This window comes from Oryzias latipes, chromosome 16 (genome assembly GCF_002234675.1).
Source record: "Oryzias latipes chromosome 16, ASM223467v1".
Classification (NCBI taxonomy): Eukaryota; Metazoa; Chordata; class Actinopteri; order Beloniformes; family Adrianichthyidae; genus Oryzias; species Oryzias latipes.
Window position 1 is genome coordinate 26,020,654 of NC_019874.2, and position 21,552 is coordinate 26,042,205.

Here is a 21,552-nt window from a genome sequence, read left to right on the forward strand (position 1 = left end):
CATACTCAGCACCCTAAAAAAACTTTAAAACACTCAATAAGTATATTCTTTATTTTTCTTTTTAGTTTGTTTTTGTTTTCCCAAATACAGTTTTTTCTAAGAACTCAACATTTTGATAATGTTGCAATAAGTATGAAAGACCTGGGGTAATAAAAAAAAAAGTAGATGACTTCCTCCATCCTCATTTAATTGAGATGTTGGCAGACAAAAAATAACTTACTTTTACAAATAAATTCCGTTTATTTTACAGTTTCAAGGACTAACATATGTTTGTATTTTACATCAAAATGTATAATTTTAGAACAAGTGTAAATAGTACACCACTAAAGAAAAATAAAGAAGATAATATTGTGATGATATTGTCTCAATTCTGAAAAAAATATTCCTTAAACAAAAATAAAAGCATAAATGTATTCAGTTGTTGTCGGCTAAATGGAGCCAGCCTACGTTAGTTCATAAAAAATGCACATTGACTGTTTTTACTAACTTGCAGAGAGTTAAGGGTCTTGTGGATGAAAAACCAGAGAAAGTCTAGTGCGGCAAACGTTATCTGACTTTTCAGAACCTCTGATAAACGTGCAGAGCAGGGATCAGGTTCAGTTGCCAGATTCTATCTTTTAATCCCCTAACATCTTCTGAACTTCTAAATAGGATTCAAGTAAAAGACAAGCACTCTTCCTCTGCTTTAACTGTCTCCATCTTTCTTTTGTCTGGTAAGCCACACTTTTTTGTTTTTTTTTTGTTCTTTTTTGCCACCAAATCTCGTTTCTGTCTGTCTCTTTCATATTATCTCCTCCTCGTCCTCTATCAGTGAGAGTGCAGACAGATGGTATTATCAGTATTGTGTGCATATGCTTGTTTTGGCCTCAGACAATAGCGGTTACTGTCTGCATGTCTGCATATCTGTCAATCAGACACTGAAAGAGAAGAAGCAGATTACTCTGTCACTCTCTAGCAGGCTGTAGCCATCTCCGTCTGTCTCTTGTTTTTCTGTCTGATCAGTCCTCTCTCATTTTTATCAATCGGTGAATTTCCTTGTATTTTGAAACAATCCACATTAAGTGTCTACCCATAATGCAAAAACGCACTCCTTTTCATGTAAGCAGTCAACCCCCCTATCAGGAGTTTGTCAAGCGTCATGTAATTCTGCATGACATAACTGTAAATATTCATTGGCTGCTGCTCATATTATCATTGATTTAGACCAAAAACCCATTTGGACACACACGCGAGCTGCCACTGTAAATGCAATGTCAAAACAAGTTCTAAAAAACACATCTGTTGACTGCAGCAGCTTAACTGAAGGCTCTGAAGCCAAGAATTTGTTAAAAGAGACATTATGATTTCAGTCTAGCCGTATGCGAGGCAGCTGGCAGCTCGCACTCCTCGTCCTGCTGAGTGTGGTTGCTTCCCACTGTGCCATCAAAAAATAAGCTATTTTTCTCTGCAAGTCATCTTTAGAGAAATTGTAGTGGACCACAACCTGTGGAGAAGACCCTGTCTGGGTAATAGATTACAGGGGTGTTCCCAGAGAGGAATGCATGATACTGCCGCAAAAATGTCTGTGTAAAGATCCATATCCTACTGAAAATAGTAAGAAGAGCAGAGAAAACTGCTGTTTATTGACTAAAAAGATACAAGCCAATATGGAATGTAGGTGGGATGTTTGTGTTTTTCAGATTTGTTCTGTATATTATTGAAAGTTAGAGTCTTTGTGTAACCCTGCTGTGTGTGTGTGTAAGTGTGTTTCTGCAGGTGTTTGGCAGCACATTTCTGGCTCAAATGAGCCACATAGTTGGATATTTGGGCCCCACCACTCTCTCACACGCACAAAAACACACACATACACAACTTCCTGAAAAAAAAAGCAAATGTATTACAGTGCTCAATGCTTTCATTGCTGCAAAAATGTGGTGCTGTGGCATTGAAAGCGCATTTATTATTGGGCTAACAGAGCAGATGGTAATGAAAGTGTGTGTGAGTTTAACACTGAGTGTGATTTGGACTTGCAGACTGTGTGTTTGCGCCTGTCCATGTAACTGGATCCACTTGTCATCCCACATTAGGAAATGGGCTGTGAGTTTCCAGCCGTCGTTAAACAGAGAGTTTAATTGGGTTTTTAATTAAGACCAGGAAGCAGCCTGACACACATACACACACATACGCGCACACAGCTGCTCTCAGAGCTATCTCCAACTTTGATTTGACCCCAACATAAACTTCTCCCAAAGTTTTTGTTTCACTTTCCTCTCCTTGTCTCTATTTCATCCCCTGTTTTGTACTTTATCTGTTTTTCTGGCAAAATCTTCAGTGTCTCCACATTTTTCTTGTTATCTTTTACCTCTCCTCCTTTTTTTGTTGTTGTTCATATTTCTTTTCCTTTCTGTCCTCCAGTCCGGGTTGTATGTTCAGCACAAACAGAGCGGCTGTCATTTTCCACTAACACAATTCGTTCTGCTGTGTACTGTATTTATATCTGCATCCGTCTGTGCATTGTGTGTTTGTATCTGCTGGACTGTAGGTCATCCATATGGTTTTGCAGCAGGAAACATCAAATCTTTTGACTCTGTGGGAGATGAACTCACACAGAGAAACCCATAAAACATTTCCTGTTGATTTTTTTCAGATTTTCAGTGATGGATTACGACAATGCAAACATGTTTTTTGTTGAACTTTTCCCTAAAATGTCTTTTACAGAAATCCCTTCCACAATGCAGTTTTTCCTTAGCCAAAGCGGATCTAAAAAGAAAATGTGGTTGGTCAGGTAGTCAAACCTCTTAGAAGAACAGCAGATGCTTTCAGATGGCTTCAGACTTTTTTATTTAGATTTGTTGGAACTACCAGGTCAAATTCCCTTCTTTTCCGTCTGCTTCTGCTATAGTTTTTCTAAATACTTTTATTCAGCCCTTCTGTGATTTAACTGTTGACTGACTGTCTAAACGTGGTTAATTTAAAGTTATTGGTTAAACACACAAACGCTCTGTAATGACCTTGAAAAAAATCTAAATATTAAACTAACAAAACATAAAATATTGGTTAAAATAATTTACCTTTTCCTCTGAAAAGCTAAAATTATGTAAAAAAATTTTTTTTTACAAAACACTGGTTGAAGTGGTTTATGTCTGCCTTTGAAATGCTAAAATAAGTCAATATAACTTAAAAACGTCAAATAATGGTTTAAATGGTTAATAGTCCTCTGAAATGTTAAAATAAAAAAATGACAAAACATAAAATATTGATTATAATGGGCAAATATGTCTCTAAAAATTTAAAATTAAAAATAAATAAGATTTACAAAAAAAATATAAAACGGTTTACATTTACCTCTGAAAAACTATAAAAAATGTAAAAAAAGAAAAAATAAAGCTTGGAAAGGATAAAACATTGGTTAAAATGACTGAATATGCCTCTGAAAAGCTAAAATAAATATTAAAGTACCAGTATATGCGAAATGAATTAAGCAAAGTGATTGCAGCATATATCCGATTTTCTGGCCACTTGTTACTTCACTCTTGGCAGATTTTGTGTCTTATTGAAGTGACCACAGAGAAACTCCATTGAGTTCTGTAGCTTGCCTAGGAGTTTCTGAGGAGCTCCTGCAGGAAGACCTTTAGTTGAAAGTCATTGCTCTGCATGTGACTGACATTTTATTGCAGGTTTTGATGCTGAAATGGATTTAAATGCAACTGGATTTAGTAATATATGTGTCAGCTTTCAATAGCACATTAAATGCTAGTTAGCATTAACATGGCAATTTTGTGGTCATGATGTTACTTTGGAGAGAAATGGAGCAGGACAGCCTGATGGTGTGGTGGGAAGCACCGCTGCAGGTTCACCCCGGACAGTTCGGTTAGCCATCAAAGGACCACACAGAGGCCAACAACCATGACCACTCGCTCTTAAAAAGGCACTTTTAGAATCGGCCTCATCTGCTTTTAGACTTTGAGATAAAGAGAAAGCTTCCTGCAAGAACACACAATAATTAAAAGACAGCGCCACACAGGAAAACTGCAGGGGGGGGATTTAGAGCCAGAGCACATTTGCTGGATTATTGTGCACATTTATCATTCAAGTTCACTTTTTGTTGAACTTGTCAAATTTACAGTCTTTAAAAACTGTGATAATATTGATTGATTTTTCTTCATGAATAAAAATGACCTTTTCATTATGTTATCTTTGTTTTAATGAAGTGGTTTTGATTTGATTGTTTTTTTATAGCCTTAAAAATAATGGATAACTTCAAAAAACAATTACAAAACGAGATATGTCAAACTCATTACAGATATTGAGTAATGCATTGATTAGAACAAATAAAGAAATAAATAAATGTTATATTTTATATACACAGCGAAAGATTAATAGTCAAAGTTTCAGAAACGTATAAAGCCATCTGCCTGCTTATAGATACAGAAATAATGATTTTAATGAAAAAGTCTATGTTGTTTAGGATAAAAATCGTTTTTTTCTTTGAATGTCAACAAATCAGAACTAATTTAAACAAATTTTACATATGACCGATTGGTTTACTTAAAGTAATTTTAGCAATAAATATAAAAGAAAAAGACAATAAATAATTGTCAATATAATGGTTTTTTTTTTCATCGCCTGTGGTTGAGTGTAGGGGTCATTTTTCATATTCTGCCATCAAGTGGGTTTGTGAAACCAGCTAAAGCTTTGGACTTTGGCGCATATTTGTAACTTACCAGTTTTTTTTTTTTGTAAAACCTCACACAGCCTTTCCTTTTAAATAAGTTCATTTAAAGCACAGCTGTTCTATTTGTAAATGCTTACTTATGTGGGCTCTCTAAATCATGCGTTTCCACAGATAAGGTTGCACCGTGATATCTGTTTTTTCAAACATTTCTTGTGGCTTCACAACATGTGTGCACATATTTTGCTTCACTGGTGTGTGAATACACAAACTGCGCTGTTTGTGTATGTGTCCGCGTGTGGTTTAGCTTCTGGAATATTGTAAAACATTGGCTGGCTTTAGGAGCTGTTGGTTTCTGGCGATTGGGAGGCAAACCAAGATGCACAGACAGCAAGGAATGTCCCTTTTTTTTTGTTGACATTCAGAATTTCAGGTTTCGGTGTATGTTGAAGCAATGTAAAGGGGAAAAACGTTCACAAAGTAGCTCCTTGTTGCTGAGATGCAAACCAGGTGTGAGTGTCTAAGATGCAGCAGAATGTCCCTTTTATGTGCTTTGAATGGGGTCCAGGCTTTATCGTAGACACGTCAGGAGGTCTCGACCCTGGCAGCTTCAACTGCAGGTTGTTTAAGGTCAGCAGTAGTTCAGCTGTTGACATTCAGCTACTGTGTGTCTCTTTTCCCCTTCTCAAACGTTTGTGTGCCGCTTTCATATACGTCTATTGTTTATCTGTGTGCAAGTGTGCCCATTAGCAACTTGGGGTTCACATGTTCTCATGTTCTTTAATCTCCACTCCTTCATGTATGTGTGTGTGTGTGTGTACAGGCTAAATGTGTCTTTGTGTTCTCTCAGCTGGCATCAATCAGAGTGTGTGTGCAGCCGAGCCTCTGCCAACAATAGAGCCCTTCAGTGGACTTGGAGCCTTTGTCAATACACACACACTTGAAGAAACCCCAAAGGGAGGGTGGTGGAGGACATGTGCGTATGAGTGGGTCCTGAATTTATACTTTAGAATAGCGAAGATTCATCTTGATGCAGCTTTGGATTTTTTGGGTCTGTTATACTGTTATGTCAACAGTAAATATTTTTTATTTAAAAAAAAATAAAAAAAATTGCCCAATTCCACTGCTGTCTATGCACTGGCTGTGATTCACAATGTGGATTCTGTTTAAAGGTTGACTCTCCCATGAAACCATAAAAAATGGTCAAATTCTGCTGAAGTTCTCTATGATGAGATGGTAATAAATCCCCTTTACCTCGTTATATTCAAATTCAATTAATTAAATCCTCAGACTTCAGAAATAAATGTAAAAAAACAGTCTTTTTTTTAAACATTTAAAAATACAAATGGTACAGCATAAAGAAATCTGCAAATGAAAGTTTAAAAATGTGCATGTGGTTATTTGTTGCAGATCCGCCTATCCAATGCTGTCGGGTTTTGGGAGAACTTGTAGTGTGTGGGAAAAAGCTGCTCCTCGGTCTTTCTGTATTGGCCTTCAGGGATCGAAAGGGGTTTCCTGACCGCAGAAACGGGAACAGATTTTTTATTTTTTTTGGGGCTTTGGTTCAGCGGCATTTGCAAATGGAGTGCAGGTCAGAGACACTGGTGCTGAAGATGCGCTCCATGGCCTGCACCACCCATCGTAATGCTCGCCGGTCCTGCATGTAGCTGTCCTTAAATCGGGCCATAATGTTTCCTGTTCAACTCTCTTGTTTTGGGACAAAGCACATGGAAACTCCAAATCCGACAATCTTAGGGTCTCTTTTAAAAGTGTTCCCAGGGGTCTTTCTATTATGATTGTTTTTTTTCTTGGCAAGATAAAAAAATACAACCTCATTTTTGTTTCTGCAGAGCAGCAGGAGTTCATCAGAACATGTCTGGGTGGGACCTGTAGCTTGGAGCAACCCTAACACCCTTCCCATCCATTTTTGAGCTTAAATTTCTACATATACAGTATGTTCTCCATTATCAGAAAAATGGTCCAAGAACATGTTGAAAACACAATTTTTATTGGTTTTCAATGACATTTCCACTCTAGAATGCTAATTTGCTTTTCTGCAGCTCTGTTATTAAACTTTCCAATTCTAACATTATGCGTCAAGAAAACATGCATCCATTATCTTCTTCTTTTTTTTATTCGACAGAACACGATGAAACATCTATAGTGCAAGAAAGCTAAACTTCTTGGAGATCTAGATGCTAAGAATACATCTCTCCTGCGAACACATCCAAAGCAGCTGTCTCCGCTGCTGCTCTGGTCCTTGGATTGAATTCTATAGAACCGTTCTTGGAAGAAGGACCGATGTTTGCAGATTTTGAAACTGTTGCTCTAATAGAACAACATAAGTGCTGGTAATCATCTTTGAAAAGGGAAACTTTAAAAAAAACACAAAGGAACTGTGGGGCTTGATTTGAAGGTTTGGCATCCAGAAGTCTGCAGGTCACAGAGGAAACCAACCTGAAAGAGTAAAAGGAGGAGAGTGTGTAGATTGTGTATTCTTTGATTAGAAAGTGTGCGAGGGGCTTATGTGCAAAGTGTGAGTGACATGGCACCCGCGGATGACCCTGACCATGAATGCACGTGGGGGACTTTTAGGGGTTACCTCAGAGATGTGTGGGAGTGATTTGAAGGTTTAACCTTTTCTGTTTACACTTCACAGGCAAGTCTTAGACAGGGCACTTACACCAACCCAACTATATGTTTGTAGTTCAGTGTTATGCAAATCAAAATAGCTTACTTTGGCAATTACTGTTTAACCCTGGCACGAATGCACGTGCACACAGGCTCTGCCTTAGAGTCTTACCTTTCTGTTTTTGCAGGATCAAGTGGCAAGTGCTGAATCCATTTGTCAAACAAAACGCTGGCATACGTTGGCACTCAGGCCAGCAGATCACTCATTTATCTGAACACACAGTCATCCATTAGCCCCAGATCTGCTTTCACCTCTTTTTCGCTCTCCCTCTGTTCATCTCTCTCCTCCTCTTCCCGCATCTCTTGTTTCCCTCCCGCTCTTCGTCCGACTTGTCCTCTCTTGTTGTCTTCATTTTCATCTGTCTTCCTCTGTCATCACTTGTCCTCGCTGCTAAAGTCATCCCTGCTCCTTTGTTGTTTAATGATGGAGGGATTGACCCCTGTGCTGTAGGCCAGATTCACCTGGCCTTGCCACACCTCATTCATTCATTCATTCATTCATTCATTCATTCATTCATTCATTCATTCATTCATTCATTCATTCATTCATTCATTCATTCATTCATTTGGTCCCTGTTTTCAACTCCCAAACTGTGACTGTTTTACTCCATTTTATGCCTAATAGGCTTTGAGTCTCACAGTTTTTGGGAAAAACGTGGCTTGATTAAAATGTTCTCACAAACTGACAAATTTATTACACCACCTGAGATGTGGAAGATCTCCCTGGATAGAATGAAGCTCCATGTAAAAAAAATGCTCAACATGTGTTTTGAAGATTATTGCAGTTACTTAAAATAAAAATAAAAACTGCAATAGGTGAAATTCGTGAAGTTGTTCTTTATTCATTACAAATAATTAAAGATGTTTTAAAGCTGTGAAACCCCTCACTAACCCTCAATACACTTTTCTCAGACAGGAATGAATATTTTCACACTTCTCCCTCTTGTTCAACTATTCAACCAAGCACCAAAATAACAGATGCTCTTTTAAACTACTGTAACTCTTCGACTGTTTACTCAATCAAACGCAAGTTAGCTGATTGTGTCCCGGTAGTGAATTCAGGCTAACATAAACAAGTGGAAATTCTCAACCTGACAGCGACGATGGTGACAATAATGAAGGAGCTGAAAGCTTGATACTCATAAAACTCTTTGTTATGCAGTTGACAGTCTAAGTCCAGGAGGATAAATGAACATGTCATGGAGAAAGTGACCCAGGCTGTACGACAACCAAGACATTTTTGTCCAAAAAAATGAAATTAGTTTTATATCGTGGATAAATACTCTTTGAATTTTTTTTTTTATCAGAGAGTTGACCATAACAATCTTTTCTGGCTTTTTTAAAGTTGTGAACAGAACTTGCATCCATGGATTATTTGGCTTTGTAGATTAGAGTTTCTTAACACCAGTTTTGTTTAAGATCCAATTTGATAGCAAACATTTAGTTATTATTTTATTATTACTAAATTTCTGTCTTTACAATTGTGATCAGATTATTACTTTCCTTTCAAAATGTGTCTATTTTTTCCATTTCCAGTAAAATAGATTTGAACATTTTCAGACAAAGACTATTTACAATTACATGTAGTAAAAAAAAAATTAAAATCAAGGAGCAAAGGTTTTTCCATCCATGCAGAACAAGAAGCTATAGTGATGAAAATGATCTTATAAGCAAACTAGACAAGTGGTCTGTTTTGGAGGGAAAAATTGTTTTTAGAGGAATGTAAAACAATACGTAAAATAAGATCTCAACATAAAAATTCCAGTATTGTTAAATGACGATTAATAATAATTTCTCTAATACTGTAGGTATTTTTATTGATGAAAATCAATAAGACCTTGATTTTGGTCAAATGTTGTGCAATAATGATATTTTTAGTAGAGAAATAATTTTCACTGTCATAAACAATGAGAATTTCATTTTGTTCTATGACAAACTTAATAAATATTTCTGCAATACTGTTATAAAATATGTTAATAATAATAATTAATAAGCATTTAATTGTTGTTGCACAATGCGAGATATGCAATAAAGATTTCTGGTGTACTGTAATATGTCTTGATGATAAAGAGTGAGAATTGGGTTTTTTTAATATTCTGCATTTGCACTGAAAAGTATTACTTTAAAGAGATGTTAAGAACCAGATAAAAATAAAAAATAAATAATAGTTTAGTAAAGGGGGGTGGGATTATATAAATTTGTTTTTTTGCCCACTCCCTTTTAAACAATTCATTAAACTCTATTTGACAATCATTATTTTTAATTGATTGAATGTGTCGGGTCTTTCCTGTTTGTACAAATGATAGTTTTTCTATTCATGATTAGGAGCAAATATAATGCCAAGAAGATATTTTCTTTTAATTATTTTCCTTTTAATTCAGGAAAATTATCTCAAGTAGTTTTGTTTGTATATTTTATTTTTGTCCTTTTTCTCTCCTTGTCTTTTGATATTGCTGTTAATATTCTTTCAAAAATGGAACTGACTTGCATTTATACTACATATAGTATTTGTAAAACAGTTTCTTAGAAAATGCAAATAATCATATTTATGAACAGTAAATGTATATTTTTAAATAGCACTTAATATTCAAATATTCATCATTTTTGCTTGTTTTATGTCCTAAAGTGTTGTTGTTCTAAGATCATGGAACAGACTTCCTCCCTCTTGTCCACTCCAGATGATGGCGCTGGCAGACGCGGCAGCAGAGAACCAGGTTCTGCTGGTGGAGGCTTTTGTCCGCGTGCGGAGCGCCACACACCTGCTGGTGCTGTTGCTGTCGCTGTGGCAGGGCCTGACCCCCGATCAGACGGCCATCTTGGAAGCCACCCTGCTGCCAGTGCTGCAGGACACCCCCCAGCTGGTACGGGCACCCACTCACACACCAGCCCACGCGGGACCATTTATCTGCCATGTCAGTCCATTCATCTATTGCCAGCTCCGTTAACACAACCCCAGCTTAAAGACTCTTTATGAACACCTTTAAAGCATATAAGCACTTCTGGTCCCTGAGGGATCCACGCACACTCTCTCAATCACACACTCACTCTGCGCCGCTCAGCACTCCCCTGTCAGCTCGACACTGAGTGTGTTCTGTGCTACCTGTGTATAATTTTAGTGTTAGGCTCTGTGTGTGTTTGCAGAGCCAACAAAAGCACACACAGATTCACACAAAAGGGCCCGAGGGACAACAGGTCTGAATGGATGGCATGTTGCTTTTTAATCAGCCTCTGACTCAGACTCCAAACTTGTGAGAGGACGTTTGTCGCTGTGTACTTGTGTATGTATGTGTGTGTGTGTGTGTGTGTGTGTGTTTTATTTTTTTTATTGCCATGTTGTGCAGCAGAGGACCCAGCTCTGTTTAAAAAGACCTGTTGAAAGACTGCCCTCCATTAGACTCCGAAAGATTTCTGTTCCCATAGAGACCGAGTGTGTGTTTCTGTTTTTGTTACCTCATTAGGATCTTTGCTGGTTTAGCTGCTGACCTTGTCAGGACCGGTAGCCCTTTAGGGGACAAAAGACTGAACATAATGAGCCAGAGCATCCTCTTTGGGGGGTTAGGGTGCAAATTTAGATGAAATCCGATTTGGGGTGCAAACTGTTAACATCTGAGGTTAGGAGTCAGATTTAACTTGGCCTTTTTTTAAAGTCCTGCAGGGTCCTGGTGAATGTAGCAGCCCCATCTTTCCTATGTGTGTTAGTTTTTCCATGCCTCTGATCAATCCCTTGAACCTCTCATTACCAGTAAGTCTATTTCCAACCCTCTGTCACAGCCGGACATTAAACACGCGCACGCTGCACACAACTGTACTGTACCTTGGTAAAAAGCAGCGCACACTCACACAAACACAGACTGCAGTCAGAAATAGCTTCAGAGGGTCCGTTGATGAGCCTTGGGGGACTCTGTAAAGGTGCACATGGTTGTGTGGTTGCGTATGTGCTGTTTTAAATGGGATTAATGGCATTAGGTGAATTAGCTCTAATTAGGGTCATGTCTGTAACAGTAAGGTGGCCTGACGAGGTATTTTTAGAAAACAACACAATCTTAGAAAAGAGTCATGACGACAAATCCAGAAAAGTAATGACAGTCTTTTTCATGACTCATCGGACCACATTCTCTTTTTTTCCGACTCAAATTTTTATTGACCTTATAATATCAAAGTAAACCGGGATAAAAGCATCATATTTTATGTTTAAACAGAAGGAATAGATTTAAATTCACCGTCGCATTTTGTGTCCTTAATGTGAGCTTGCATCCACTTCAGTGCAATCTTCATCTTGACTTTTGACCTGTCAGGTGAGGTCATTCCAGGTGAGTACAAGTCTTCCTCTCAGGAAGCTTTCTTTAAGAGGGATAAATCCTTGGAATGTCCAAGAACGCTAAAGAGTGGGATTAAAAACAAATTGAAAGGAGTTAAAAGGAATAATGAGGAAGAGGAGAAAGACAAAAATTACACGTTTGCAAAGGAGAGGCATTATCCCAATTTTAACCCCATTTTCAAAACTGTGTTCCACTAAAAGTACCCTCTTTAGGTTTGAAAGTTGTATGTGTTGTCACTGGATCCTTCTAGGTAAATTCACAGCGCTATATGACCTGTTATGCTGTACCTTAATGAATTTATCAAAAGCTTAGAGAAAATGCAGAAGCAGTATGTGGAAAACTACAGAACACTTGATTTAATTATGTGTAACCTTTAGCTTCAATAAGTTGAACTAATTATATTTTTGAATGACGCATTCTTCTGAGCCACTCTGTATTGAAACACTGCTTCAGTTCATTAAGGCTTACAGACCGCAGTCTGGTTTGATCTTTCTCATTGGTGTCTTATATATATATATATATATATATATATATATATATATATATATATATATATATATATATATATATATATATATATATATATATATATATATATATATGAACTCAGAATCATTTTTATGATTTTATTAACCCCCTCCCCCCCTTGATTTAACCTTAACCAGCTTCTGCAACTGGAACTTTGCAAACCAAACACAAATGCCATGATGTTTAAACAATTGAAAAATTTTGTAAAGAAAAATACCAAAAGCCTTTTTTTCCCTACTTGTTTTTTTTTCCAAAAACAGAACAAAACTTTTAAAAAAAAGACTGAAACTTGAATGCATCAATCAGGGCCACATCGTCTATGTGGATAAGGACAGTCAGATGATAAGATACAGTGCTTCAATAGACTTATCTTTTTGTACCCCAAATGTTTCAGAAAAAAATGCTATCTACAGTATGTATTAAGGAATAAAGTAATAATAATAATAATAGTAATAATAATAATAATAATAATAATAATAATAGTAATAATCAGGGATTTATTTTTAGAGAATTGTTACTCTTTAAAATGATCATAAAAAGGTGAATTAGAGTTATAAGTAATGTGTCTTATTTATCCAAAGACCCACTCTGAAGAAAATGTTGTTTTTAACATGTTTTTGTTGCCTTATCCCTCATGATGGATGACAGGCAAAAGGAAAATAAAGATTAAAACTGAATTTCAAACTGTGGTGAATCAGGAGCAGCCAAAAAAATTCAGTTGAAGAAATCTTTTATCCGTGACGTCGAAGCCATAATCTCCCTGCTCTGCTCCTTTCTGATGGATCCACTTACAAACAGAATCATGTATGTCTTTGTTTACTTTCCAATGAACTACTGAAAGATGATTAATGATAAGAGTGGGACTTTAAAGTGCTTTAGGACACGTCTTCCTTTTTTTTATTTATCATACAATTGCCTCTTCCTCGCAGTCTTTTCTTGCTTCACCTTCGTCTCCCTCCCATCTTATCCTGGCTGTTTCTATCCTTTTATTGTAGTAACCATCTATTTCTGTCTGTTCAATTTAACGCATGACTGTATTTTCTGTAATATTTTTCCTCTTGGTAGTCTTTTTTTTGTGTCAGTCTGTGTTTGATCACACTCCTTTTTTTGCGTCTTCACCTGTCATTCTACATCCTGATTTTCCTGTCTTTTCACATCTGTTTTGTCTGCTTCCTTCATCTTCATCATCTCTCTTGCTGTTCTTCTCTTCATGAAGTTTTCAGGCTTTATTCAATCTCTTCTGTAGTTTTTTTTTTTCTTCCTCTAATCTTTTCTTCTGGTTTTCTTATTCAGTTTTTTTTCTTCTTATCTGTCATGCCTGTCCCTTTCACCCTCATTTGTTCTGTTATCCTCTCATCTATTTTTTCAGTTTCAGCACTTTAATGAAGTTGCTGATGCTGCCGGTCACAATGTTATTTTAGCGTGACCCCGCCCCTTCCCACACATTCTCCCATCCTCTGTTTGCTTTGTCAGGATTGATCACGCTGCCATAAAGCCAGGCTCACCCCGGCTTCCTGCTTTCTTTAAAACTCTTGTTTGGACAAAATATAGGAACACATTTAAAAGTTGAAATGCTGTTTGTTGTAAAATCATGTCAAGTTTTGTATGTAGAGTATAAATTTTGTCTTTTTTTATTTTTTACAGCTGTTGCTTTTATCTTAAGTGTTAATTTTATGTGGTTTATTAGTTGCTGATACCCATAATCCATAATCTAGACCCACTAGACAGTGCTCTGAACCTTTTTTTCTTCAATGATTTGTGAACCTCACTGGTGTTCATGGATTACATGAAATCTTTCCACCTTTTTCCACCTTTGTCATGGTGGGGAGAACACGTCAATGCAAGGGTGGGGTCATCTAAGATAGCACAAGGCTTAAACACATTGTACAAATAATTACCTTCTCTTCTTTGATTACAATACTGCTAGATTATTTTTTAATAGAAGGACCTGTCATTTGTCTCCAGTAAATGACAATTAAAGTGTGCCTTTTTTCTGTGAGCACTGGCGCACATACATGTATATTTCATGTATTGTATGTATATCCATAGACATACTTTTATAATTTTTGATCCTTTTTTTATTTTTGCAACATAGTGAAAGTTTCATGGTTTTCAGGATAAACGGCACTTCACAGAAACCTCTTTTTCTTTTGTCTCCACTCTGTTTTTGTAGCTTAAGCCTGTCTTTAAGATGAATTCTCAGTAATTGTTTCTATTTAATACTGATCACAGGTACTGGCTCCACAGAGCAGGATTGCAGCTGCTCTAATCAAATCCAGGATTTTTGTTTTGACTTCAAAGAAAAATAACTCCCTGTTTGGGTCATAGAACATTTTTGAAGAGCCTAAGTTACCGCTGAAGTCAAAATGTAGAACATCTTTGTAAAACTCTGTTCACATTGGACAAACCGGGAGGGGCTTCTTCTTCTTCTTTTCTTTTTCTTCTACTGTTAGTAGCTCATGTCCCCCACATAAAGCTGGAAGAGGCTTTGTGCGAAATGTCGAAGCGGTGCAAATCGTCAGATTCGGGCATGAAACGGAAAGGTTTCTGTTCATTGCTAGTGCCCATGCTATGGATTACCATAGGTATTGATTACCATCACGTAAGGAGAGCGGCCTTGGTTTATTTGAATAGCAAACGCAGACAGCGACGGGCTCGTTGCCATGTCTGTGTTCACCGGATAAACCAAATCCAAATGTCTCTACCAAATCCGAGTCCCTGATTGGTCAACATTTAACCTGTTTTTTCTTGGTTTTTTTTTGTTTGGTTTTATTTAACCTTTATTTATCCAGGAAAGGTCCCATTGAGTTGAACTTTTATTAGACATTTAATGGCCACGTGTTTTGTTCAGTACTGCTCCAGTCAGTCCCATCTGTCACCTCACAGTGTCATCCATATGCAACGATGGAATCCCAACAATAACTATGAGAACCTTCTAGAACTGCCCCTACACTCTTAAGTGTAAAGTACACTGAGGCCATCTGGAAATAAAAATAAACCAAATATTAAACTTCAATCTCTGTCCCCCACTTTACAGCATGATTTGTAACAGTAGGTTTCCCCCAAAGCTTGAGATTGTATCTGCACATCATCTGACACCACAAACACTGCTCCATCCTGAAGAGAACCAAACATGCATGTGGGTTTTTACTCAATTACTTACATGTGTGCTCGTTAGTGTTGGTGAGCTCACTGAGGAGAACACAAATGCATTTTAGACTTACAATGGTGATTTGAAACAGCAAAACCAAACACTGTAAACAAAACTTGAATTAGCAGCTAATGGTGCTCCTTAGTCTATTCTCTGTTGGCTAGTTTATTTGCACGCATGAACACTTTTCTTTTTCTGATGTGAAGAAAAGCAACGTTTCTTGGGAATCTATAATCATTATAATGAAAGTGCATTAACCTCAAGTTGTCCTAACTTAAAATGTAGCACATGTTTAGTAACACGAGCCGCTCCGCTTCACAACCCTGGATAAAACAAACTCTGTCTAGTTTAAAGGTGCAAACAAAAGCAGACTTCACTCCTGTGTCTAAAAGAAAAAAAAGTGCACGGCTTAATTTATGACACCGACCTTGATCCTGTCCTGCTCCGCCTTTTTTTTTCTTTTTTTTTCTTTGGGGATGATGAATGAGGGCAGTTTATCTTTAAAGACATTTAATTTTCCTCTGCAGCAACCAGAGGGTTGTGTGTGTGACTCTGCCAGTTCCCACAGAAACCTGCAGTTCTGTTGGTTCAAGCATTCGATAGCCTGGTGAGATATTATAGTAAGCATGGGTCCCCCATCTCTCCTCTTCCTCCTCTCCACCTCGCTTTTTCCCTCCTCTTCTTTATTCCATCTGCTCACCCTTTGCCTTTTCACTCCTCCTGTTTTAAGATGCTCTTCTGTTATTACCTCATCTCTTTGACCTTTTACATGGCCTTGCGTTTTTCTGTTAGTTTTTTTTTTTTGTTCCGTTGGAGTCTCTTGGGCACCATTATTAAAGAGCTGATTACCTGTCATTTAGACTTATTAGGGGCCTATCAAGGTGGCGGCAGGCAGGGGAAGGATGGGATGGTGAGTAAGGAAGTGTGGAAGCATGCGTGTCAGCACACCTTTTCTCTTTCACTGCACACACACATCTCTTCCTCCTTAGACTCATGCTTTATTATTGTATTTAATAATAAGCTGAACTAAGTTTGTGTTCCTGGAAGATAGTCAAACTGTGTTATCTGGGTTTGCCAGACAAGTAAGTTCTGTGTTCTTTTGTTAAGACCTGTCAGGGAAACATAGGTGCAACATTGCAGATCCATTGAAAACAGTGCGTCTGGTAAATGTATCAAGAAGTTTTTGTAGAACTAATGTAAGTTGCACGCACTCGATATACGGGTGATGGTGTGGTACAGTGCCCTTATGCTACACTCTAGTCATTAGTAAGGTGCGACTCATGGTTCCTTTCTGAACACATGCACATGCCACACACACGGGGTGTGCATGTGATACGTAAGTGCCCGTACGATACTCACATAAACTATGCCTTTAATTATCTAATTTCACATTACAAACATTCAGGTTGCACGTAAGGAGCATGCACACTCATCACGTGAAAAGCACTATGGCCCTTGTCCAGCCCACAGGATTTTAGGGGATTGAAAAAAAATCTGTATGACACGCCTGCATCTCAACGATCTTATCCTTTTTTACCCTTGCATGTTGTAAGAGTTCAGTACGCAAAAATGTGCATGAGCATTTTCTCCTTAAGGGGTGACCAAGCGATCTACAACCTTCATATTTCCTGTGGGCCACCTGCATGCACCAAACAGGTTTGCCCGTTATTTGCCCGCACAAGCCCATATCCACCCGTTAGAGCAATCATGACTAAGATGTTAGTGTTTCTCCTTTTGACAAATTATTTTTGGATATATTTTTGTCACCATGATTGTACTCTTTTGTGTTATTTGATTTGAAAAACCTTTCTTGTACTTCCTCAGTGTTTTGCGTGGCTCCAAACTGATACAGTACCTTGGGTAGAAAACACATGTGTTGTGATGTCCCACAATATTTCATTTTGGATCAAAAAGTTTGTTTGGTTGTTGGTTCTCTAATTTGACAGATTTTACCATTGGAGCCCCCACCTGATTATATTCTGCATAACAGAGTTTGAAACTTTCCAGATATTTTTTGAAAAAAGAAAAGTTTCTGAGAGACCCATTGCTTCTCCCCATATCCTCAGGGCTGGGAAGAATGCTGCGACGCCGCCGTCTCCCACCTCTTGCGAACCTGCTTGTCGAGAAGCCCCAAAGACCAGGCCACATCTTTAGCCCAGGCAGGAGGCCCCGAGCTTTGCCTCCCTCAGGACACCTCGCGCCTAAAGAGGCACATCACTCTTCTTTGTGATCGCATCGGCAAAGGAGGCCGTCTCACTCTATGCTCCGAAGCAAACGTCCAGGTTCCTGCCCAGGTCCAGAGTCTCGTCGCTCCCGGTGAGTTAGAGATGTATAGAAAGAAGTTAGAAAAGTTATAAGGTGGCATTTTCAAAGAATCCTGAGATTGATTTTAGCAGCCTTTGACAAATTGCATTGCTTCCAGAATGTCTTCAGAAAACTGCCAAATCATTCAAATTTGGTTCCAGGCATGCAGAAGGGTTGAGAAAAGTCAGACACTTTTTCACTCATGTGATACCCACAAAACATGACAAAAGTCCAAACCTCTCACTTTTTCTCATCCTTTTTGTCAAAGCCTGGGAAATTTTTGATTAAATAAAAGCCTTTAACTATTTTATCTTCCCTGGAGACAATGCAAGTACACCATCAATCCAGGGTTCTTTTAACTCTTAAAAACTGGCATATTTAAATAAATAAAGGTCAGATGAAGGCCTATCTGTGCCTGACCATTGTTAAGTATTGAGTGTGTTGATTCAGAGATTGTTCCTTCACCGGTTTGGTGAATTGAAGCAGATCCTCAAGGCCTGGTGTCATCTACTCAGGTTTTGAAGCTCACATACACTATACAGGTCTTTATGTACACAAAACGTATACAAAATTATACACTTTCATATTAGTTTAAAAACACAAATACAGCACATTGGTGAATTAACAAAAACTTTCTTTTAAAAAATTGTAAAAAGCTGTCAGATAATTTTTCATTAATGTTCTTGCACAAAAATTCACGTTAAGTGGATCATTTTATAATCAAGTATAATCTATTGGTTTGTTTTTCTGAACCACAGCTTTGTGAAATATAAAATACAGTAACATTAGAACTTCTTGATTGAACTTCACTCCTCTTTCTCTTTTGACTCGCTCCACAAATTCACACAAATTCACACCAGTGCCCGCACATCCATATTGCTGCAATGAAGAGCTATCTCAGTTGTTTCTTTTTCACCCTCCCGTAAACACGCACACACACTTTGTTTACTTTTTCAACAACTCTGACGGCAACTGTTTCCCCCCAGAGACCACAAACACACACACAAACACACAGGCTGGAGTGCCACACATCAAGTTCCACTTCGCTGGTAGGAAGTGCTTGTGAGTCTTTCCAAATGTGTTTTTATAAGTAAAAACCTTCCAGCACACAAGCATCCCAAACAGTTTACAGGTTGTTTTTTTTACATGTCTCTGTCAGAACTAAAAAGCTCTGCTCATTTGTTGGTTTTTGAATTTGTTGGTTTTTTCCCAATTGCTAAAACACATTTTCTGAAACATTAGACCAATTGAACCAAAACGATTTCAACATATATGTACAAATGTAATGTATATGTACATATGTAAATGTACAAAATACTTGACTCTTCAGTCAAAAGCTCACTTTGAGGTCACAATGAAAACTGTTGTCGAATTGTGCACACACACACAGCAACCATGACACACAACACAACAAAACACTAAACACGATTTCAAAATGTAAGCTAAATGTACAAAATACTTGACTCTTCAGACAAAAGCTCACTTTGAGGTCACATTAATGTGTTAAAACACAACACACTACGGAACAAAACACTTGAAACTGTTCACAAAATGGTTTATAAAGAAGGGTGTTTCCACTGCCATGCCTCACAGTGGCATTCCTTTCCAGAATTCTACAATGTTGCAATTGCAACAATTTGTTCTCGACACAGCAACTTCAACTAATTAAGGCAACTTTGCCAATTCCCTCTCCTTTTAATTTTTTTTCTGTCTCTTGCAGTTAAAGTTTAGCTTTGATGAACATGACAGATCTTTCTTTCTTCTTCTTTAATACATTTCTTTAAAGTGGGGCAACTTGGAGAATCTGTGACTCCACTATGAACTGTTCTTGATAAGTAAGATAAGATAAGTAGATCTTTAAGGGTTTCAAATGTAAACTGTAGAAATTGAAAAGTTGTTCTGGGCTAAACTGATAACCAGTGTAAAGGGTATTGGAGTTACAAGGTTAAAACAGGAGTGATGCGTTTTGTTTTCTTCCTTGAGAGTTGCAGTCTGGAGTCTAGTAAATGCATTTAGAACAACTTGTAGTGCTGTTATGAAGTGTCTAAAGTCATCCAAAATAGACTTATAAGAATCAATTCTTCAGGTATTAAAGGCACCAGCTTAAAGCATCAACTTTAGGATGAAGAGTCTGACTCTTACAGTATTTAGTAAATACAAGATGCTCATTGAAAATTAACATCTGTATTAAAATAGAGCAAAAGGATCCTGCCTTCTGATGATTAGTAACACCTATGTTTGGGAAAAATTATGAAAAATATGTTCCTAATATCTGTACTGTTTATTTATCACAAATGTTTGCAAAAATAAACAGACTGTTGCTGTGAAGCCACTCAGATTTTCTTTTAAAACAATAACTTAACATACAAAACTGTAAAAACTAATCAGTTTAACCAAGTGATCCCACTTCTATATTAAGCAAATAAGATTTTTTTCATAAAGCGCCCAACTGTTTTCATCACTGTAATAATAAAATCCGTGTCACAAGGAGCGTTTTTCTTCCCCTCGTATTTATGTCTCTCTTTAATCACATGACACCTTATCTCACCCTCATGACATCATTCAGGCCAATTTCAAGCTTCAGCAGCTGCTCTTTGTACACGAGCGAACACACACACACTCACACACACGTTGACATTGGTACTGTTTATCACACCATTCATCCGTCAACATGCAGTCGCCATAACTCTAACCCTCTCAAACAGCAAAATGTGTTTATGGGAGTTTTCATTTTGTTTTGTTTTATCGCTCACACATATGCGCATCCTTATAAACAAATTAGTTCTACTGCATGAGCAATACTTCATTTGCGCTAAACCTTTCTCATCTTCTTTGCACTCCTCTTTGTTTATTTTGCCATTGTCCCCTCTGTTTGAACCTAAATTTAATCAGATTTGATTGATCATTTTATGACCCCTTTTTTTCCCCTCACTTTTACACATGGACCCATCCTCCACCTCTCTTATGGAAACTTGTGCCACAGTTCAATTCCTGGTTTTATTAGATTTTTATGCCAATTTTCTTCTCCATTAACAACGTTTATAGTGTTTTTAATGTCAAGTGTAACAAAGCACACTCTGAAAAAGAACCTTCCATTTTCTATTTGTGTACCTGCTGACAGTGCATGTGTGTGTGTCTGTTGTTTTCCACAAAGTTCCACTCACAGCCGTGGTTTGGAGTCTGTACCTATTTTAGAAATAAAAGGAGGGAGAAGATATATATGTGTGCCTGCAAACACGCAGCCACTCTATTGCATCAAAAAGAATGTACACCCTGTCAATTACAAAGATGTATTTAGATACATCTTTTTACTGACATTTTACTTTACAAACTCCACCATAAACAGTTTCTAAACCTCCAACCACAAACATTAACACACACACATGCCTACAGAGAGGCAAAAACTTCTACAAAAACTCTTTGTAAGAACACCTGACGTTGGGTTCATGTACCCTAGAGACTGAAGAAGAGGTGTCTGGCCAGAGCATTACCACTTTGATTCCCACAGAATGGCAGGGCGTGGCACCGGGTTCCCCCCGCCATCAATAACCACTAGAGTGGGCTCGGGGTAGAAAGCTAATTCCCCTTGTTTTCAGGGGCTTTACCTGGAGGAACGAAAATACGACATCAATCACATTTCCGTTCATTAAACCAAAACTTGTTGTAGGTACTCTGTGTTTAGCAGCATCCACAGTACTTTGTTTTTCTTTTTATAAGCACTTTGAAATAACAGCCGATTTCACTGAGTTTGAATTTAAAAATGCAATCCATTTCCATGGTGGTCTAAAATAGAATCCAAGAAAAACACAAGAAGAAAATGAATTATTCAAGACTGTTATGATCTTATCAGGTCCTTTTCACTCCAACTCGGCCAAATTGACAATTCCATTGATAGATTTCAGGGTGGA

The 21,552-nt window shown here is 37.6% G+C and overlaps 1 protein-coding gene across 2 annotated transcripts in view; it reads left to right on the top strand.

Annotated features, from left to right (window-relative positions):
• bbs9 (Bardet-Biedl syndrome 9) overlaps window positions 1–21,552 on the top strand; it is a 175,618-nt gene that overhangs the window by 79,141 nt on the left and 74,925 nt on the right. For both annotated transcript variants that reach the window (XM_004078331.4, XM_011485713.3), the window contains 2 exons: window positions 10,021–10,203; window positions 17,407–17,656. In XM_004078331.4, the coding sequence (XP_004078379.2) occupies window positions 10,021–10,203; window positions 17,407–17,656 (433 nt within the window). The remainder of the gene's footprint in view (window positions 1–10,020; window positions 10,204–17,406; window positions 17,657–21,552) is intronic.